The 21,514-nt window shown below is 42.5% G+C and overlaps 1 protein-coding gene across 1 annotated transcript; it reads right to left on the bottom strand.

Moving 5' to 3' along the window:
- Positions 1–535: 535 nt before the first annotated feature.
- Positions 536–20,101, bottom strand: CDH11 (cadherin 11). Its single transcript, XM_084215245.1, has 11 exons — positions 19,719–20,101; positions 17,531–17,825; positions 16,660–16,779; positions 16,094–16,261; positions 13,725–13,912; positions 12,007–12,260; positions 10,665–10,801; positions 10,345–10,466; positions 9,289–9,406; positions 3,241–3,492; positions 536–1,916 (listed from the first exon to the last, which is right to left on the bottom strand). The coding sequence occupies exons 1-11, from the start codon at positions 19,944–19,946 to the stop codon at positions 1,420–1,422; spliced, it is 2,379 nt and encodes a 792-aa protein (XP_084071371.1). The 5' UTR covers positions 19,947–20,101; the 3' UTR covers positions 536–1,419.
- Between the last annotated feature and the right edge of the window lie 1,413 nt (positions 20,102–21,514).

The raw sequence follows: 21,514 nt of genomic DNA, 5'->3' as shown, positions 1-21,514 counted from the left end.
CAGAAGAAAACCAAACAAAAACCAAAAGAAAATAAGGAATAAAGTACTGGAATCTTAATTACTACTCAGGTAAGGTAATTCAGGTAGAACAATCCTTAGGGAAGTCACAGCTAAACTGGGTCAGATTTCAGTCTCTAGAACCTGCAGAAGCTCAGGACAGATGCGGAAACTCACAAGGCTGGAGTCAAGTGTAAGCACAGAGTACTCCTGTCCACCCACAAAGTCACTCCTGAAGCCTCGGGAATCTCTAAGATATAAGATAAATGCATATAATATGGGAAATATTGAAAAATATTACACTTAATTTAATCCAGAAAACACAGCAGGACTATATGGCGAACCTTACTGTGTTCTGGGAGCAGCCACAAGCTGTAGATAGAGAGGGTACAAAATGTTCACCAGACGTTACATTTGTTTTAATCTAAAAAACATTTGTAAAATGTACTTGATTTTTAAATAATCACTTAACAAGGCAACAAACCAACTACAAACACATAATAAATAAGGCTATTAAAAGGTCACAATTGTAGTAAATTAGTCAGAACTATAAATGGGACATTAGAAACACTATGTTTTTCTTTATATGCTTAATAACCAGAACAAGAATTAAAAAAGAATCAGTTTATTTCAAAGTCTGCTTCTTATATTGAAGCACATATTAAAGCAACAGTACAATGTTCATAAAATATAAGTGTGATGCTGTAACATTTCTTACATGTCAGAATACTGATATTTGTATGTATACTAAAATAAGAATTTTAAAATTGTACAAATAGATACATTAAAAATGACATAGAAATAGGGCGCCTCCCACCGAACAAGACAGAGTTTTTATATCTGGCACGTATTAGTTTAAGATGAAAGAATAAGCAAAAAGATTTACAAGAATCAGCAGTAACAAGTTTGATGCTCAAGAGACATAATAATTGTACATTGTACTGTACATACATCATATGGGTTTAAGCTGGCTGAATATTATATATTTCAAGTTTAAAAATGCACTACCATATAGAGTGTCCATAGTTTAAGGCGAAATTACAGCTCAGAACTGTTATCTTTTCTAATTTGTGGAAGCTTCTTTGAAATAAAAGATTTAGATGTTCATAACGCATAAAAGATTTCCCTTATTTGTAGGTTTGCTTTTAGCATTTTCCTTCATTTAAATATTTCGCATTTCTTAAGTGGGTTTTTTCCTTCAGCGAAGCTGGCAGCCAGCTTCCAGATTTGCCTTTTGTAGGAAAAGGTACTTCACAGTATTTACCACTTTCACGTCCTTTTTTATCAAAGGAATCCTCTCTGTCGAACTTAAATGTTTAAATGAGATTTTTCTTGATTTTTAAAAAAATACCTGCTTACATTTCCTCTGGATTCTTCAGAACTTCGGACACAGTTCTTAAGGCCAAATCTTAAACTTTATTGTTAAGAATCATCATCAAAAGTGTCTTTGGAGCCATACAAGTCTGCAAGTTTCTTAAATCGAGGTCCCCAGTTTTGTAGATAGTCGTAGTCCAAGTCAGAATCTGTGGTTGCTGACTCCAAGGAGCTGAGGGACCCAGCCACGGAGCCCCTGCCCTCGTAGCCATAGATCTGGATGGAGTCATAGGGAGGGGCAGTGGGGTCGTTGTCAGCCTCCTGTATCCTGGTGTTGATGAAATCGTCCACGTCCACGCTGTTGGGCGCGGGCCGCAGCCCCGGCCTGGGCAGGTACTGGTACTCGGGCTTGATGTCCTTGCGCGGGATGAAGCCGTTGATGCCGTCGGGGTTCTGCAGCGTGGCGATGTCGAACGCCTCCGTGTCCTCCTCACCTCCGCCCTCGTCGTCGTACGTGATGATGTTCTCGCGCACGTCTTCCTCCTCAAACACGATCAGGGGCTCCTTCTTCTGCCTCTTCAGGGTTACAAACAGCACCACAATCACTGGGGAAAACAAAACTCGGGTTAGGCTGCGCCCTCAAACAGCAGCGCCTTTGTAAGTAATTACTGCATCCCCGAGCCCCCAGCTTTCCTTCTGGATTGTTGCAAACTTCTGCATTTTTAGTGCTCCTTGCTGGGTAAAAGCAGAGATGTTTGTACACAGAACTAAACACACTGATCTGAGGCTTTCTGTCTGAGCTGCATGCCAGTGCTCTTACTAATTGCTCATTACTGCAACACTAATTCAAGGGAAGTGTTTGTGGGGCCTCAAGTGCTGCAGAACACCGTGACACTGCCTTTGAGCAGCCCAAGCACATGAATATCTGCAACAAAACAAAGATGAATCTTTATCCTCCTCTGTATGCCCAAAGCTTAACTCTATTTCCAGTGCGTCATTTCCATTAAAATGAATTTTTTTTAAGCAACACCTCCAAAGACATATTTGTTTCACATTCTTACTTCAAATTTCTATAAAATAAAATATATGAAAAAAGAAACACTATAAAATATTGCAGGGAAATTAGAAAATATTGTGTAATTTTTTTTCCAAATCATGAGGAAACATTTTCCAGCACTTTCTTAAAAGCAGGCCTTCCAAGCCAATCATCTGGTTTCAACACAAGCTGGGTTTGAGGGAAATAGCTGGCAGGGGCCATTAATCCAGGCTGACCTCAATAAGGAACTTCCCATCCAGGGAAGATCACAAAATTTAGAACTGTATGTCATGACCTCCTTTAAGCAGTATCCCTGATTAGCTGGCACTAGGCCACAGGAGGACATTCTCTGAGCACATCTATACAAATTCACTGGTGTTTGCTATTGAAGATATCACAGAAGCCCAGAATGGTTTAGGTTGGAAGAGACCATAAAGCCCACCCAGTGCCACCCCCAGCCATGGCAGGGACACCTCCCACTGTCCCAGGTGCTCCCAGCCCCAGTGTCCAGCCTGGCCGTGGGCACTGCCAGAGATCCAGGGGCAGCCCCAGCTGCTCTGGGCACCCTGTGCCAGGGCCTGCCCACCCTGCCAGGGAACAATTCCTCATTCCCAATCTCCCACCCAGCCCTGCCCTCTGGCACTGGGAGCCATTCCCTGGCTCCTGTCCCTCCAGCCCTTGCCAATTGTCTCTCTCCATCTTTCCTGCAGCTCCTCCAGGCCCTGCAAGGCCACCCTGAGCTCACCCAAAGCCTTTCACAGCCAGGCAGATCAGAACTCGCTATAAAAATAAAACCTAAAAAATTCAGATTCATTTCTCCATCTTGGAGCTGCGGGCTGGATTACTTTTTTAACACCAGCCGGGGTGAGCAGCAAGGCAGGGGCATTTCTCACCCAGGAGAATGACGATGCAGGCCAGGATGGCGATGAGGGCGCCGGTGCTGAGCCCCGCGTTGAGGACGTAGGCCTCGGCGTTGCAGGAGAGCAGCGAGCCGCCGCCGTCGCAGCCGCACACGCGGATGCTCAGCGTGTTGGTGCTGCTCAGCGGGGGCACGCCGCCGTCGCTGATGACGATGGGGAGCAGGTACAGATCCTGCTTCTGCCGGCTGAACCCTTCCCGTCGGACCAGCACACTCGCTGTGTTATCTGGTTGAAGAGGAGAGAGGATCATTGTTAATTCTTCCACAGTCGTCCTCCAGGCCAATATTGGAAAGGAAATGATCTCGCTGCAAAGGCTCTCAGTTTTATGGGGCTTTAGCATTTTATGGGGCTTTAGCATCATTTCTACAATAAACCGGTAGAAAGCGCCACCTTTGTCATGACCTAAGAGCAATTACAGCATTGTATTTAATTCATATAGCACCACACTCAGTTTGAATTCTTTAATTAACACAAGCAACACAGATAATCTCTGTCTGATAGCACCTTTTAGTATCCGTAACTTTCTAAGAAATTCACAATATTTTTTCAATTACCCAAATGGCTGGACCTTCTTATTGCTGTCTGATCTGGTTTTAGTGTCTCTCCAGAATTAAAGCTTTCAATGGAGGGGTAAAACCCATATCTCCCTTATGTGTTCTTGGAGTCACATCTAAAAGCGTGGTAGATGCTGTCCCCAAATGGGCTCTGATGAGACTCCCACTGTAACAAAAGCCAATATTTGCTGTGTATGAGCAAATGTGAGCCTCGTTTCAGTAAGAAATGCTGAAGGTAACAGCATCTTATCAGAATCTAGTGGTCACCCAAACTTCCAAAGCCAGAATTTAAGAGAGCTTGATCACACATGCACAGTACGTCTGGTCACGTTTTGAATCATGTGGACATAACAAAGAGTTAAATCACAGACTGAAAAATGCCCTGAGCTGGAAGGAACCCACAGGGATCCATGAATCCAACTCCTGGCAGTATTTCTGTAACTGTATTCCCATTGTCCTCACGAGAGGTGACCTGCCATGGTGCAGGACATTTTGGACAATCCTGCATACTTCCTCTGTCTAGAGCCTTGGAAAGGGGGCAGTGTGAGATGACACCCTGGGCTGGGGCAGCCTGTGCTTCCTGCTCTCAGGGGAACACCAACAGGGCTCCCTTGTTGTGCCCCTCCTCTCTCTCTCAGCTCAGCCTAAACCAAAGTTTATAACAGTTGTAAACATCCCAAAGTAAATGAAAGTGAAGTAATCATGTCCATGGTTTTCAGACCCACAAAAGCCAGTTTAGATTGAAGATTTATTCCATACAAACTTTCCTGGCTTGCTATGTTCTTTTATCTGCTGAGGGGGGGCTGTTCACCTCCAAAGGTACCCACTTTACTGCTGCCTCAGGCTTCTGCAGATTAATCGTTTTCCAGTTGAAGAGTCAGCATAAATCCCAGAATTTAATAATGCAAACCATAAAACCTCTCCTAATGATCTAATCACTGCGATTTCCATGGAAATCTGTGAATAAATTACACCCGAAGAGAGCATTCTTGCCTTGCATTAACCACCCTTGCAGGCAGTACCCCTGATGTAGGACAAGGTCTGAAAGTGCCCCCAAATTTGGTCAATCTATGGGATGAGGGGATTGCACTGCTCGACTCTCCCAGGAACTTCACCAGACAGGATGAATATTTAAGGTAGGAGCTGTTTGTTACACAGCAAATGAATCCATCTCCCATATCTGCCCCTGTCCTGCCAGCCCACACCCCTGAATGGCCACCTGGGCTTGACAAAACTGTTGCATTTGGTGTTGAGTCTCTCAAAAACAACAACTAGGTAGAAAGGAGCTTGTTAACTTCTCCTTTGCACAATGTCACATCTGCTAAGGACAGAGAGACTGATAAAGATCTGATTGTTTATTACTTGTGACTCTTGGAGGTGTCTTTTGTCTCCCTCACAGTCCTCCTAATCTCCTGAATGTTTACATGCACCACCTAAACTTTGAGGCACAATTTTTTACAGGACCTTGGTGATATCAATGTCTGCATGACAAAGGCCTTATTTAGGACTTGAATGGGCTCGTAACAATTTGGTACAAATAGGAATGCAACATCTAATATCTATTAACCTATCAGCTGACTTAAACTAATATATTGATCCAGAGTAAAGTATTCCCCAGAGTCCTCTAAAATGCACTAAATAATTCATTTCCTCCATGGGAGAGCCCAGATCTGCTCCATTACATAAAAAACCACAAAAGGGTACAGATTATTCTTGTGGCAAAAAATATGAACATTAACAGGGGCTGAGCTACAGCTGCCTCGAGGCTGCAAAGGCAATGTGTAAGGAATGACAATACCAAATATTAGTATATATAGTATTTGGCGATGCATTTTTTTATCATATATTTTATTTTTCTTACCTTTTGTCAGCTGAAATAGCATTGCTAATTTAAAATAAGAAAAGGATGGTAAATTATTTAGCTGTTATACAGACTGGCCTGGTCCACTGCAGTCACTTACACTAAACAAAAGTGATTTTGATCCAATGGCTGATTTATCTGTTTTAATGGGAAGCAATTTTTGGTTTAACATAAATTTTTAAAAAGAAAAATCCAATCAACATGCCTGGATAAAGTTTAAAAAGGACTACAATGCATCAAGCCTAAAAGGTCATTTTTTAAACTTTTACTGTTTATGTTCACTTCTCACATTTAGAAGAAACATAATATCCATTACAGGAAAAAAACCCCCTTTCTTACCTAGATAAAAGATAACATATAATCCTAGCTAATATTCTCATCCTTGCTTTTTTATTATTTTCAAGGCCCAGGAGTAGAACTATAATCCTGATAAAATGGCATTTTTTAAGCCAACAGAAGTTAAATGTCAATACCAGCTTAAAACTATTACTTAACACATATGGGAGCTATTTGACTGTCAGTCCTAATGAACACAATGGAGGTTAACACAAGAAGGAAAAAAACCAGTCATCTCAAGGCCATTCCCAAAATATCACATCTTTCCAGCTATTATTGCCTTGGCTATCCAATATTCAAAGACGTTGCAAGTGAAGATTCCCTGTGCTCTCCATGAAATCTTCACATTTAGAAGCTAAAATTGCATTATTTCTTGGTGATACTTACGCTGATCTCCCTGACCTTTGATTTTTGTACTTTTCTCTGGTGATCTTATTGATGATTTCCAATTTTTCCTGTGTGCATGGGCAAATGTAGCTTAGTTTTTGGGGCTTGTTAACACATAGCTTGTGTAAGGAGGATTCTAGATTAGAGGAGCTGACTGCAGTGTCAACTTTATCACCTATATCAGGTGTGAGTGCTGATTCAGCCAGAAAATGAAACAATTTCAGGAGTCCAGCTGTCTAAAATCCTTACATTACCAGGAGTGGCAATCACTGTGGATAATCCATGGCAAAATCCTGTGACTTGATTGTTTGCATTTTTCAAAATTTTCTTGTTGAAAAAGTGTGAAGCACATGTTTGAATTTAAAAAGTAGACTTTAGTCACTGACTTACAGGGCTCACAAGTTTAATTTCAGGCTCTGTAAAGCTCTAACTTGTGAACTTGGGACTGCAGCTGTTCTAGTAATGCCACACGGAGGGAGCCCAAGGAAAGGGCATCTCAGCACAGGACCCAGCAGGGTTAAAAGCAGGAAATCCATTTACTCAAGATCTGCCTCTCTGCTGTGAAGTGCCACGAGCCTCTGCTGCTGTTTTGAAGGCCTGACTTCAGTGGGAGCGGAACTGAGCAGAGCTTGGGCAGCCAGTGCTGTTTGTTTATGAGCTATAATATAAGGAAACAGTGCAAAAGTAATTCTGTGTTTTATCCCAGCGTGGGCTAAGCCATTATCTCGTGTTTTCTCTGGGAGACGGGCTCGGCTGAAGACTTGGTAACACAGTGGGCTATTAATAGGATGTAGAACATGATTATGCTTTTTTGGATTACTGCAATATGTGATTACTTTCAGGAGCTGGTAAAAAGAAACTCTATTAAATGATAATTATGAGACTGTATTCACTTTAAAGTTCTGTAATAGGCCCAAACACTGGAGTTTTCATTAACTGTTCTCCACAGTTAATAAAGCCATTTTTCTCTGAAAGTAGCAATTCCCTCTGAAAGCTGTGGCATGGCTTATAGAATACTCTGACTTATAACTGAACAAACAACTTTGAATGACCAGGGACATTATTTGACTTGCAAATGGTAACACACTCTCCCTAAGAAGCTTTTTTATATGGGAGTACACAGAATTTTAACTTTTTTACTTTATTCTAGTATAACTTACTTTAAAAAACTCACAAGAATATGTAAACTAATAACATAATTGCACTGAGGATTGAACAAAATGAGGGAAAGAAAGGATGGAAATGAATGAATTTCCTCAGACTATTCATTTCCCAAAAAGAAATTTATATGGGAAGATTCAATCCCTTAATACTATCTTCTTGAAATAACCTTTTTCATTATGGTCAGGTAGAAACCTTATATTGAACTGACATCATAATTTCAACTACAACACATTTTATCCGAGTTAATTTTGTCAGTAACAAATTTGCTGCATATGGAAACGAAGGATGAGTGGGATTGGCTGGAATCAGGAACCACAATACCACTCAGAGTATCTCCACTCTGAGCTGCACCCCCTCTGCTGGATTATAAAATCTAATCTATTTTCAGTTTGATGTGGTGACCATAAAATGTATTTTATAGCAAAACTTGGCCTCCAGGTCTCAAGCAAAGAATACATGCTTATTTACTCCTTTCTAAAAATACACCCATGAATTTTTCAAAACTTGTGTTTTACTACTTTAAAGAGAATAAATATATGCCCTGCACTGGCTCCTTTATGAATTGCTTATGTATGTACAAGTGTCAAGCACCAGGCAACAGCATTACTTTGATCAGTCAGGAATAAGAGAGATTTTGTTTGGGAACTCTGATGATAATTACACTCCCTTCAGATGAAGAGAGAGATATAAAGTGCGCCTCAACAGAGCAGTTTTTACTGAAATCATGTATCTGGATTGTGTTGCCTTTTGTATTTCTGGCACTCTTGGATTCATTATTTAAGCCAGTTCAACCAAGTTTTACTTTTCAGAAAACAATCAAGTTTCCTTCAAACATTAAAGCTTGCTAATCAAAACCAATTCCTTAGAAGCTGAAACAGTTTTTTCCCTGTGAAGGGAAATAAAAAACTGAATGTTGAATCAGAATATAATTAAATAAATTGAATAAATACATATAATGGCCAAACTTTTTTTTTTTTTTTTTCAGTTTGCCCATTTCCTCTGGCTCCCTCAGCCTCTGGCAAGTTCAGGTCACTAATGTTATTATGTTGTGATCAATTGAATTTTGACACTCACCCAGGCCTGACAATTGTTGCTTAGAAATTTCTTACATCTTGCCATCAATCTGAATGCAAAGCTCTACTTTATTTTGTGAATATGGAACTGGCAAAGGGATCAGGACACCCAGATCCTGAGACAGCCATCACAGGTAAGCTTCACAGCACAAATCCCTGTTTTATTTCCTGCACTGGGCAGTGATTTGATACCATTGGGAAGCTAGCCCACATCTCTTGTGATCCATAATTTACAAAAGCTGGCAGGCACAGTGGTGAACAAATACAAGCCGCCTAATAATTTATGCTGTCTCAGCTAATTTTAGGTTTGTCTAATTCAAGGAGATCTGCCAATTCCATTTACTGAGTGTCTGGCAGTGTTTTTATCCTCTTCCTGGGAGATAAAATGGCAGTGGATTCTTCCTGTTGGGTATTATTATGTAATTTAAAATATGCATTCAAGAAAATTCAAGTGAGTTAACAAACATCCCACTTTCCCAAGAACATTCTTGCATCTCAGCTGTATGCTTTTCCTTCCTCCCCTAAATCTTGGAGAAAGACACTCTGCCAAAGTTAATGACAATGCTGCTGCATGACATTACATTGGCCAATAGTTCTATTTTGTCATTTCTTTGGATTCTGGTAGAGTGGGAATCTTCACACAAACCTCTGTTGTCTCTGAGTGTAAAATTTGGATTATGAATAATTTCAGGTGGTAAACTGAAGATAAATCTTGGTCCATTGGCCGAGTCATCCTTGTCATCAGCACTAATTGTAAAAAATTGCTGTAAAAGAAAAGCACTCTGTAAACAAACAGCTCCTTCTCTGGGTATATCACATACAGGCAGCACTCTGAGACAGCCCTTGAGTAAGAATTGTAAAATAGCAGAACCCCCCTCAAATTCAAATATAAGCAATTAGAAACACAGAGCTGACTCCAAACCACAACAGGCAATCTTTAATTACTCTTGCATTAACCACCCTCGAATGACCGCTGTAAAAGCACACACCTTCAACATTCTTATACACAAATAGATGTTAATGGTAACACCACAGATTAAATAAAATTCTGCAGAAAACTCAGCAGCTGAGAAAGTCTCTTTTCAGCTTCTATGCTGACTGCAAAGGCACAGATCATGTGCAAAACTGTATTTCTCTATGATCCTAACCCTTCTTCCTCACAGATTGCCAGGAATAAATTGTTGGCTAGACTCTACAGGCACTGCACTGCGATCCCTCCCATAAGACACTGAGCATTGCTGTAATATCCAAAGCAGTCTCACAACTGGGAAAGCTGCCCCCCGCTCCACTGGCCCTGTGCTGGTGGGTACTCCCAGCCAACACCGATCCCACTCCATGCACAAAGCGCTGCATAACTGCTGATAGCAGTGCAGAAGTAAAGTGCCTTTCTGGGTGCTCAAGGCTTTCTGCTCAAAACCTCAAAACAAATTCTCATTTATTCCCTCTCACTGGAGCTGACAGGACAAACCTGGGCTAATGCCTGAGGGAAGAGCTGTGTGTGCAGGGAGGTGGGGGAACAAGGAAGGTGCTGGGCACAGGAAGGGGAGGATGACAGGCAGAAGAAGGTGGTGGCACAGGGAAGGTGGTGGGCACGGAGCAGTGGTGGGCACAGGGTGGTGGTGGGCAGAGGGAGGTGATGGGCAGAGAGAGGTGGTGAGAACAAGGAAGGTGCTGGGCACAGGAGGTGCTGGGCAGGCCATACCTGGTTGCTTCGGGCATTCTCACACACGAAGGCTTCGTAGGCAGCCGCAAACTTGGGAGCGTTGTCATTGACGTCAACAACCTTGATTGCAACGGGAACTTTGGCTTCCTGGTGCTGTTTGTCTGTGGGAGAGGCAACGCTGAGATGAGACAGAAGCAGGAAGACCCCTCAAAACAAACAAATTCCCAGCTGCATCCAAGGAAGGATCATATATGCTGATGTAATTCTGCTGAGATTTCTTGCAATTTATCAAACTGAGAAAACTGGAGGATTACAGGACTCATACCACTGATTCTCAAACACCTCAGTGAAATACTCACGGACTTCAACTGCAAAGACAGAGATATTATGCCAAGCCATTTCTTCCCTATCCAAAGCCTTTATTGTCTTGATATTGCCATCTTCTGCGTTAATAACAAAATATCTTTCAAGGTCGGTGTGTCGATCAATTGAATATCTAAAGAAGATTGAAAGTCAGTAATTAGAGAAAAGAAGGACTTAGGAGTTTCATGCATCCAAATTTGTGTGATGTAATTATTATTTCTAAATAATTGTAAGTAGTACACCTATTGCTGTCCTCAACATCATTGTCAAAAGGACAATATGTGTTCTTTTAAAAGCAGAATCACCTGGTTGGTTTCTACATTTAGAAATAGCAGAATGTTTGTAATAAACAGAATGTTTGTAATAAGTGAAAATGCTGGTCTTTGAACTCTCTATATCAAAGCTCTAATGCATTCTTTATTTTCTTCTCTTATAAAACATGATAAAAATATCTACTGAGATATTTTTCTCTTCTTTTTCATATTAATTTTGGTGATCTTTTAAGTCTTCCAATCTTTGGTTTACTTGGAATATAAATTGATCATGCCGATTTATCAGCTATTATCCACTCTCTGCACATTTGTACAGCTTTATACAGCTCTGACTTTCATAACTTCATGTTGAAATTATTTGAAATGTTAAGAATACCCACAAAACAGGTCTTCATAATTTAAGTTACACTGAGAACATGACAAAATTAAACTAATAGAAGGCTATTATAATATAAGAATTCTTTACTATGAGGGTGGGCAGGCCCTGGCACAGGGTGCCCAGAGCAGCTGGGGCTGCCCCTGGATCCCTGGCAGTGCCCAAGGCCAGGCTGGACACTGGGGCTGGGAGCACCTGGGACAGGGGGAGGTGCCCCTGCCATGGCAGGAGGAGGGAATGGATGAACCTTTCGGTCCTTCCAGCCCAAACCATTCCATGAGTCTGTGATTCCGAGACGATCCAACATAACTGCAGAAAGTAGGGGTCTGTATGGGCTTGTCTTCAATAATTAACACTTAACAATTACCCAGCCCAATCCCTAATCTACATCTCAGACTTTGATATGTTGAGAAAAGTCCATGCTGTGATAACAGCACAAGATATTTGTGGAAAATTTAATTTAGAATAGAATCTACCAAATATGCCCTTAAGTATATTTGAATTAGCCATAGCTATAGTATCATACAGGCTTTGAGAAACCCGAAGCTTGTGGAACAGGCACAAAAACAATGCTGATGGTTAAACTTTCAACTTTATTCTGGGTGTCTGTAGATCTGTCACACTGTCTTCAGAACTTGCCTAACAATTCCAGAAGCTAATGCTCAGAAGGAAACAGGAAATCCAGCAAACCTTATAGCACTGTTGGCAGCATCCGGGTCTTTGGCATGTACTTTTCCAACCACAGTACCAGATGCTGCATTTTCCTGTACTTCAAAAATGTAACTTGGCTTCAAAAACACGGGGGGCTCGTCAGCGTCTTCCACCGCTATTTTCACTGTCACCGTGTCCTTGAAGGGCCCGTTGCTGATGAATTTGGGGTCAATGTGCACATTGGCTGCCTCCACCTTCAGGCTGTAGGACTTTTTGGTTTCATAATCTAAGGTCTGTGAGAAAGAAGAGGACAGTGCGTTCCAGAGTCAGGGAAACCAGGCTGTAAGAGCAGCAGACAGCGCCCTAGTGTTCAATGACATCAAACAAAGGTGAGCGTCTGTCAACGAGCTTGGACTGAAATGTGTGTATTTAAAAACATAAAGACTCAAATGGAAGGAGCTACATTCTATGTATGGAGCAGCATAGGAAGGCACTCAAAATATCACCACAGAGTCTTGGTCTTGCTCTTTGCTTGCTGTACCACTAAGGAAATCATCTGTACTGGAAATATGAATTTTGTCTCCATCCAGCCTTCCAGGCAACACAAAAGTGCAAGGGCTGGGAAAGGGGCTCCCACAAGAGGCCTGGCTTTATCCAGGTTGGCAGGCATTCCACATGGATGTGGGTTCAAGTGCTCCTGGGTGCACCATGAGATAGCATACTGCTGACTCAAATTATTTAGGTAGTGGGGAAAATAAGAAGATGGTTTGGAGTGCTTTCATTCCTGCAGTTCTTTCCAACCACAGAACTCATAACACTTTCCAAAGGGGAGGTGGAATAATGCCCCATGGGACAAGTCCTTTTGGGAGCTTGATCAAAGCCACAGCACCTCTGTACCTGCATTGGCATGAAGCAGCTGCAGGGTTGCACCTCAAAGTGATCACACAGGCGCCAGCCACAATTTACAAAGTATGTTAACACCAGTGGAGTGGAGTGACAGCTCACCCACATTTCAAAACACACAAAAAATCCACTCCCACCTCTAGAACAGAAACAGAAATCAAACCAGGGCAGTTTTGAGCAGAGGAGACCTCTGGGTCCCTTCCTGGTGGTTTGCCCTAAGGGCAGGGCAGGGTTGACCAGAAGTTGACCAGGCCTTCTTCTTTAAGTTCTGATTATCTTCAAGAGAGATAAATAGCTCAAAAATACAAAGAGCAAAATGATAATGCTTCCATAATAATAAGATTTATGTTCTGTAATTTGCAATTTGAAATTAATTTGATAATGCTTTTAAAGCTCCTGCTGTGTGAAATCCCCTCTGCTGCTTTTCCCATAGCCTGTGACTCCTTCAGAACACTATTGTGGACAATGCACAGCTGAAGAATTCAAACTATAGGGCATGAGGCTTTTCAGACTGAACATAAAGCAACAGTGAATGTCTGCTACTTATCAGCACTAGGCAAAACTTCATTAACAATGAAGCTGATGGCATCGTATTTTACCGTGACTTTTTATTATGAATTCATTTAGTTTGTGCAATTAATCCACTGTACAGTATTTATGTAACTCTTCTTGGTTATTTTCTTCCATTCCAATTCAGCTAATGGGGAAATGGAATATTAAGAGTTAATCACACCTTGAGAAATGAATTAAGTGAAATTTGCATTTACTAATATTTTAGCTTAGGTGGTAATCCATTATTACCAAATATTCTGTCAGCAACAAAAAAACGCTACATAGCAGTAGGCATCACTCACCTTCTTAAGCTTCACAACCCCTTCCTGAGTCTCATAATCTGTGGTGATTTCAAACATGTCCATGCCATCTCCATCGATGATGCTGTAAGCCACCAAGCCATTCTCCCCAATGTCAGGATCTTTGGCCTTCACTCTCCCCACTTCCTCTCCCGGGACAGCCGCTTCCGACACCGACATCTGGTACACACCTGGCCAGGGAGGACAGGGAGGGCGGGCGTGTGCCCTGAGTGAGCAGGGCTCCCCGCTTGTGTGCTGACTCTTGGAACTTGGGAGTTCCAATAAACACAGCGGTCTTTGGCCTTGTCCCCCGTGAAGGAGTGCTGTGCTCTGCTCTGCTCTGCTCTGGAGAGCTTTGAGCAGCAAGTCAGCTGTGAAACCTTAGCCCACATGGATAACGTGCAGAACATGACCTCCTCCCTCTTACCCCTCTGCCCAGGGAGGGGCTTAAAAGGACAACCAAGCACCCAGAATGCAGCAATTGTTGGGGCATCAAGGCTACCATCGACAGCAGAGATGTCAGTACAAAAATGGAAGGAAAACTCTCACATGACTCATGGTAAAACCTTCACCTCTGTTTCTCATTTCTGCCCATTCATTCAAGAGCCATAAATTAGATACAGTGAACTGGATAAATCCTGTCTGCTGTGCTGGCTAGAGTAAAAATCTACTGCTTTCTATGGCTAGAATTTGGAGTGTGAATGTAGAGCGACAATGATTATTAAAATTTCACACCACAGAGAATATGTACCAATTTGTATGTGATTTCATGCCAAACAAAAAATGGCTTTCCCATGGCAAGCTCCAATAGGAAAACCATCCCCAAACACCCCACAGTTGTTTCCCTGGGTATTCAGGGACACCAGAGGAAAGCAACACTGTTCCTGGATAAATATCTCTCCAACAGTTGTCCTTTAGGCACTACTGATTCCAGAACTTTCCCATACACTTCCAGAGTTCAGATAATACAACCTGATCCTAAATAGATAAATCTATGTCAGCATTTTCTGCCACATCATCAGCAGTAATAAATTGGGGAGGGAAAAAAAAGGGGATGATAAAATAAAATAATCTAATTTATTCCCCTTTGTAATTGCTCTTTTTTGCTCCATGGGCACCCTAGGAACATTAGGACACTTACACCAGGCAGGGACTTGGCTCATTACCCATAAAAACAATTGCCACATGTCATTGAAATAGGTCATTAACTCCAGTCACAAAGAATCCAAAATTTAAGCATATAAGTCATTAACAGCTTGAGCGATGAACATTAAAAGCAAAAAAAAAAAAAAAAAAAAAACACCAACAAAAAAAAAGGAAAATAAGAATGAAAATATCAGTCATTTGGCTGTTTATACAGACAGCTAAACCCTGGTTTGGAGTTACAAAACATTCCCAAATCAGATTTAACCTGGGGGTGAATGATTAAGTAGAGGAACTGCTTTTGGGCATTTCTGATAATTTAACATGTTCTTGCAAAACACTCAGTGAAGGAGGCTTGAATTCATAGAAAAAATCCATAATTTGATGGAGTTTACAAAATATTGCATCCTGGTGTCCCAGGTTATGATGTGGAGGGAAAAGGCTTGTTTGTAAGGTACATAAAACCTGATTTTTTATGATTTAATCCTTTTCTTTTTGAAGGGTAAATAATGCTGACACAGATTCTGGAATTCAGCTCTTGCATGAGAAGCCAGGGAGCTGCAGCACTGGAAGAGGAGCTGTTAGAGCTGTTAGAGGGATGGCCATGGCCAGGACACATCAGGGTCAGAAGTGCTGCTCAGAGGAGAAACACAGGCTGAGATGGCTTTGAGTGAGTCTGCACTGCACTCAAAAACCCAAACCCACGCAGAGATGAGCTGCAGAACAGATGTGTGGGCCCATTAATGTACTTCCACCCAGCTGGGAAGGCTGAGTCTGGTAATGTCAGCCCTGATGAATTTTATATGTGAAAAGTAAATTGCTCAGGTATAAAAAAATCCCTGTATTTGACCTCCATTAATACACTTCAACAATTCAAAAATGTAATTGTGCTAAATTCAGTTTGTTTTGTCATGGTAAATATGAGTCTTGAAGAATTTATACATATGTCTCTCTGCTCATGTAAATTATACAGCATGGCCCAGTAGCTTCAAAAATGATGTGTAGGGTCAGGAATCTTTGCAATTCAATGCTGCCCCTAAAAATGTCTCACTTTGCACAAAGCAAATATTCCAGACACTAAAGTTCCATGTGTGACCAGCCACAACTTCTTTATTCACGTGTGGTGCAATAATCTCTCAGTTATTGCCTCTTCAAGCCTTGGGTGTGTCTGATACTTCACAAACATGAGTCCTGGTAGGAGACGGGAGAAGGATTTTGTTGGTACTCACTCTGTGGGAACTTTGGTGGGTTGTCATTGACATCTGTAAGCGTAATTGTCACTTTGGTTGTCCCTGAGAGGCCTCCCATGTGTCCTCCCATGTCCTTGGCCTGTATCACCACGTGGTACTCCTCCTTGGCTTCTCTGTCCATGTTGGGAAGGGCAGTGCGGATGATTCCTGCAGGCACGAAGGAGGGTGGCAAACACAGATTTAATGAAAGCCTGGCTGCTGCTGCATTTGGAGTGCATTAAACACTGCAATATTTGCAGGGATGGTGGAGGTTCTGCTTTCCCTGAGCACTGCTGGGAGGAAAGCAGCCCTAATACACCACACAGAGGCCTGCAGAATTACAGCTGAGCACAGACACAGCCTTTCAATCATCACAGCATACAGAACACCCAGAAACAGCAGCAGCTTTCTGCTGCAGAAGCTCCAGCAAATGCCAGGAGAGCAGCCTGCAGCAGAGCAGGAAGCCTGGCTCAGACACAGCAGCAGCCGTGCCCAGACAGCACATCCAGCTCCCTTTGATGCACTCTGGCCATGAGGAGCCACTCAAGGAAACTGTTTAACGATACCTGTTTGAGCCTCCACCGAGAAGTAGGGCTGACCTTCAAGGATACTGTAAACCAATTTGGCACTGTTGCCATAGGTAGGGTCATCAGCATCTGAAGCTGTTACCTGAATAACTGATGTACCTAAAAATGGAGAGCAAACACAGGAGAGAGAGTCAGAGGCAAACACATCTGGAAGGACCATGCAGAGATGCTTTCAGTCACACAGCAGAGCTATTCCTAAAATTTTTTATTTCCATGTTTGGTAGCCGAGAATCAAAATTACTTGACAATTTCTATATGACAAAATATACTTGTATGATCCAAAAAGATCTGTCACCAGCTGTGATGTGGATTACTGTTCTAACCAGCGAAGATATAAAGTCAGCAGTCACCCTGCACTGTTATGGTTTTCCCCATCAGTAGTTTAAGCCTTATATTGCTTTTGTCATTAGACAGCCAAACAATGGAGTTTTCCTTTACGTTTTTCTCAGTAAGTTTCAGACAAATCATTCCTGTAGAAATCTCTGAGATAGACACAAGCTCAAACAGGAGATGAAAATGGAATAGTTGGTGAGGCACCCAGCTTTATTACACAGTTCTGCCAAAGGAATGATCTTTGTGTTTACCCCAGAGCATTCACACTCCATAAATTCCAGGGGACTCTTCTGCTCCTTCCAAGGAGGAAAAATAGTTCTGTTCTAGGAACATCTCCCAGTTAGGAGCTGTGCAGGGTTTGATTTGGGCAGCAGATTAAATACATCAAGTGAATCAATGGCTGAACACAAAAGTAAATTTTACTTCCCCAAATCCTTGACAATAAGAATGAAATAAAGCCAAGATGTCCTGACAGTGCAGCACCTTCCAGGAGGGCAGTGCCCCTCTGAGTACTCACCTACATTTGATCTCTCGGGCACGTTGGCATGGTAGTTTTCATGGAGAAACTCGGGCGGGTTGTCATTTATGTCTTGAACTTTGACAATGAATTCAGAAGGGGGTTCCAAAGGTCTGTTTGTGTTCCTGTCCACAGCCTGAGCTGTCAGGGTGTACTGAGCTCTCTCCTCCCGATCCAGTGTCTTGGTTGCATGGATGTTCCCTGATTTGTCATCAATAACAAAAATGATTCCTGCTCCTTCACCTGAGAGAATGTATTTAATGTTTCCATCTCCAGAATCAATATCTGAATGAAGCTACAAAAGGAGAAACAGACATACCTTAACAAGGGGGCACACATTTCCTGGATGTGCTTATAAAACAAAGAAATGCAGAATTGCTGTAATTTCACAGTTTTCAACAATTGTGCCTTCCATCTGGCAATAATCCACACTCAGGGACATTCTGTGACCACAGGTACCCTGCATCCAGGGCAGTGCCAGCCCAAACATGCCTCCTGCCACATGCAGGGCTCTGCTAAACCCAAAATTTCAGATTTAAGGAAGAAAATACACAAAAAGATGCTTATAGCAGGTTCTTTATTTGCATTAAGTTAGTAGGAGGAGTAACTTTAACAAAGATTTTGTACACTTCAGTGAACCATGTTCTACTGGGTTGCATGTGAAATGTTGTTAAATAAAAAATGGGATGAGTTAAGTGATAAATTAATGAGTCCAGCTGCGCCCAGGTGTGCAAGAAGGCCAAGGGCACCCTGGCTTGTAGCAGGTACAATGTGGCCAGCAGAACCAGGGCAGGGACTCTCCCCTGTGCTAGGGACACTGCTGAGGTCACACCTCGGGACTGTGTCCAGTTCTGGGCCTCTCCATTCAGGAAGGACCTGGAGGGGCTGGGGGTGTCCAGGAAAGGGAGCAAAGCTGGGAAGGGGCTGGAACCCCAGCAGGGGCTGAGGGAGCTGAGCAGGGGCTCAGCCTGGAGCAGAGGAGGCTCAGGGGGCCCTTGTGGCTCTGCACAGCTCCTGCCAGGAGGGGACAGCCGGGGGGTCGGGCTGTGCTCCAGGAACAGGGACAGGAGCAGAGGGAACGGCCCCAGGCTGGGCCAGGGCAGGCTCAGGGTGGGCACAGCAGGAATTTCCCCATGGAAAGGGGGCTCAGGCCTCGGCAGGGGCTGCCCAGGGAGGGTTGGAGTGCCCATCCCTGCAGGTGTCACCTGGAGGTGGCACTCAGGGCTCTGGGGACAGGGTGGGCATCGGGCACAGCTGGCACTCCCTGGGCTGGGAGGGCTTTTCCAGCCTAAATTATTCTGACATTCTGTGTGATTCCATGATTGCCAACTAGTTTTTAATTACACCCTCTTTAATATAAAAGAGGCAACAAATGCTTGCTAAACATTCTTAATTCCAAAACCAGTGCACATTTCAGTTTGATGAATGAGGGAAGCATTGAGCCAAATTACAGATTTATTGATTTTATATTGACAGCTACAAATTGCACCATTTTAAACCAGAATACCCAGCATGGGTATTCTGCTGACATTGATCCTGTTTCTCCACTCCTTTTGTGCTGGGGTTAAATCAACACTGTTCTGCTGCTCATTTAGAAACTGGCCATAAAATATACTGGTTTATTTACCTGTTTATATTTTACTAGTGTTAGACAGTAGCAAAATAAAAAACCAGTCCAGGATGTGTGCACATACACAAAGGTACAAACAGATATTTACCTTTCTCTATACATGGCCCTCAATATATTTAATTTTACTGATAATTTGAAAATTAGAGGATAAAAAGATAGCTATTTTACTGAACTGCTGGGTTAGACATTCAATTTTTAATTGCTGTTTTGAAAAACTTGAGAATGATATTCTTGAGACATATTTTTGCTCAAGTTGTTGGTGTGGTTCTTGCAGTTTTGCTGAGTAACAGCCTGCATACCTTCATTCAAGGACTGCTGAGGTCAATGGAAATATTTGTATTGACTTAGGTAGTATTTTGCTTAGCATCTAAACTGAGCTACCAGAAAATGAAGAAGCAGCTTATACAGCACAAAGGCAACAGCAAAAACCCCAAACAATCAAGAAAAAAACCCAACCAAAAAAAAACCCAAAACCCAAAAAACCCCCTCACAAAACCACCTCAAAAATAATAAAAATTAAGAATATTAGTCCATGGCTGAAAAAGGAATTTTTCTTACCCTTCCTACGAGCACGGGATCCGGTCCCGTGTACTCCTCGATGACGAAGAACTGGTTCCACACCCAGCCTCTCTTGGAGCGGTGCAGCACCTGTCCCTCCTTGCCCCGGTCGCGGTGGCCATGCAGCGAGGGCCGGGCGCGGCCGGGGCGCTCGGTGGCCAGCCCGTGGCTGCAGCACAGCACGCCCAGGCACAGCAGAGCGGCCTGCCAGCAACGCTCCTCCTTCATTTTTGGTTAGCGGGTAGGCACAGCAGGATCCGAGATTCCACCCCTTCCACCTTTCAAGTCAGGAAGTCTGGGGCCGCCGAGGAGTTTCAGACCAAGCCTTGTGCACATAGGATGCCACCACGCATCAAACACATCACCTTAATGCTCTGCAGCTTCCCAGCTCAGCTCCTGGAAGAAGGGACAATGGAAAACATCGTCAATTCTTTGAGGATCTAGTAGGGTTTTTTATTCAGCAAAACAAAACTAGGACTTCCTTGGTAAATATCAAGATAAGAAGATTAATATAAATACATCACTGCTGATGAAATCCTGAGTAATGAGCAGATTTGATGCTTTGCTACACGCAGCTGCCACCTTGCAGAATCTCCTGGCCGGCTGGTTTGGCCACTCAGTGGCTGGAAGTTCAAAGATAGATAGATAGGGAATCATATTTTCTCATGATCTTTTCAAATAGATTTAGCCCAAGATGCAAGGTAACTGTAGAAATACCTAATTTAGACCTAATCCCTCTTTGGAGCTTAGATATAAGCCTTTGATATAAGCTGCTAAGGCAGAGGTCCAGATATAAGGGAGATCCCAAGACTTATCAGGAATGCAATATTTCTCCACCAGCCCTTGCATGATCAACACATCCTTATGCTGAACGTAACCACCCCTGCTTTTTTCTGGGCAGGAGCAGGGGCTGGCAGACCTCCAAGGAGCTCCAGTCTGGATTTAGACCCTGGAAGTACCTCTGAGGATGAAGGCACCACCAGCACTGATTGCCAGTGTGATGCATTCAGATATTTTTGGTAACAATTGATTTAACTATTTATTTCTACTTTCCCTGGGTGTCAAATTACTAGCATTACATTGACCTCATACTTTCTAATACTTCTTAAAACATTAGGTCAGATTTAATATTTGAGGGAGAAATTGGATTATATAGTGAAACCTGAACTAAGCAGCCCTCAATCCATCACAAAGGCCACTTCCACTGATCCCTGTTGGAAACCCCTGTTGGGGTTTCCAACATATTCTCCTTAAATCTTTACACGGCAACAAATTTTACAAGGTCCCTAAAATATTTGGTTCAGTTTTTGGTGTGATTCACTTTACTCTTCTGCAAGATACTGATAAAAATCTTGATGTTATATTTACACAGGCAAATGTATAAATATGTACCACCATCAACTGTAAAACAGAATGATTTTTAATGTGAAGTAAGGAGATCTTAATGGCATTTCCAGCAGAGAAAATGTGAATTTAGGCAAAAGCTTGAAGCTAAGCACATTCTGTAACTCCAGCCACAGACAAACATCTCCCTAGTCTCAAACCCACTCATTTGGGGTTGTCTTTCTCACATCCTAAGCAGTTATGTTCTCCTTCCACATTCCTTTTACAGTTACATAAAAATACATTGGCTGACAGGGGTTCATGAATAAGGAATGAAAGATATTGGTTTATTCCCTCAAAAAAGATCAGCTTTCAATTTTATGTCACTGAACACTGAAATTACAGCACCAAACTAGCTCCAGCATAATGAATGAAATGACATTCTCATACAGAGATGCAAATACAGGCTGGCT

The sequence above is a fragment of the Fringilla coelebs genome, assembly GCF_963513975.1.
Source record: "Fringilla coelebs genome assembly, chromosome: 14".
In the NCBI taxonomy this organism is placed as follows: Eukaryota; Metazoa; Chordata; class Aves; order Passeriformes; family Fringillidae; genus Fringilla; species Fringilla coelebs.
Note: the sequence above shows the minus strand (reverse complement) of the source record. Positions and strands in the feature narration are given on the sequence as shown.

Coding starts and splice junctions, on each gene's coding strand:
- CDH11 (XM_084215245.1), bottom strand. CDS start 19,946: ATGAAGGAGGAGCGTTGCTGGCAGGCCGCTCTGCTGTGCCTGGGCGTG. Junction 17,826..19,718: donor ATCCCGTGCTCGTAGGAAGG/GTAAGAAAAATT, acceptor CTCCTTTTGTAG/CTTCATTCAGATATTGATTC. Junction 12,261..13,724: donor GGGTTGTGAAGCTTAAGAAG/GTGAGTGATGCC, acceptor TCTTTCTCACAG/ACCTTAGATTATGAAACCAA.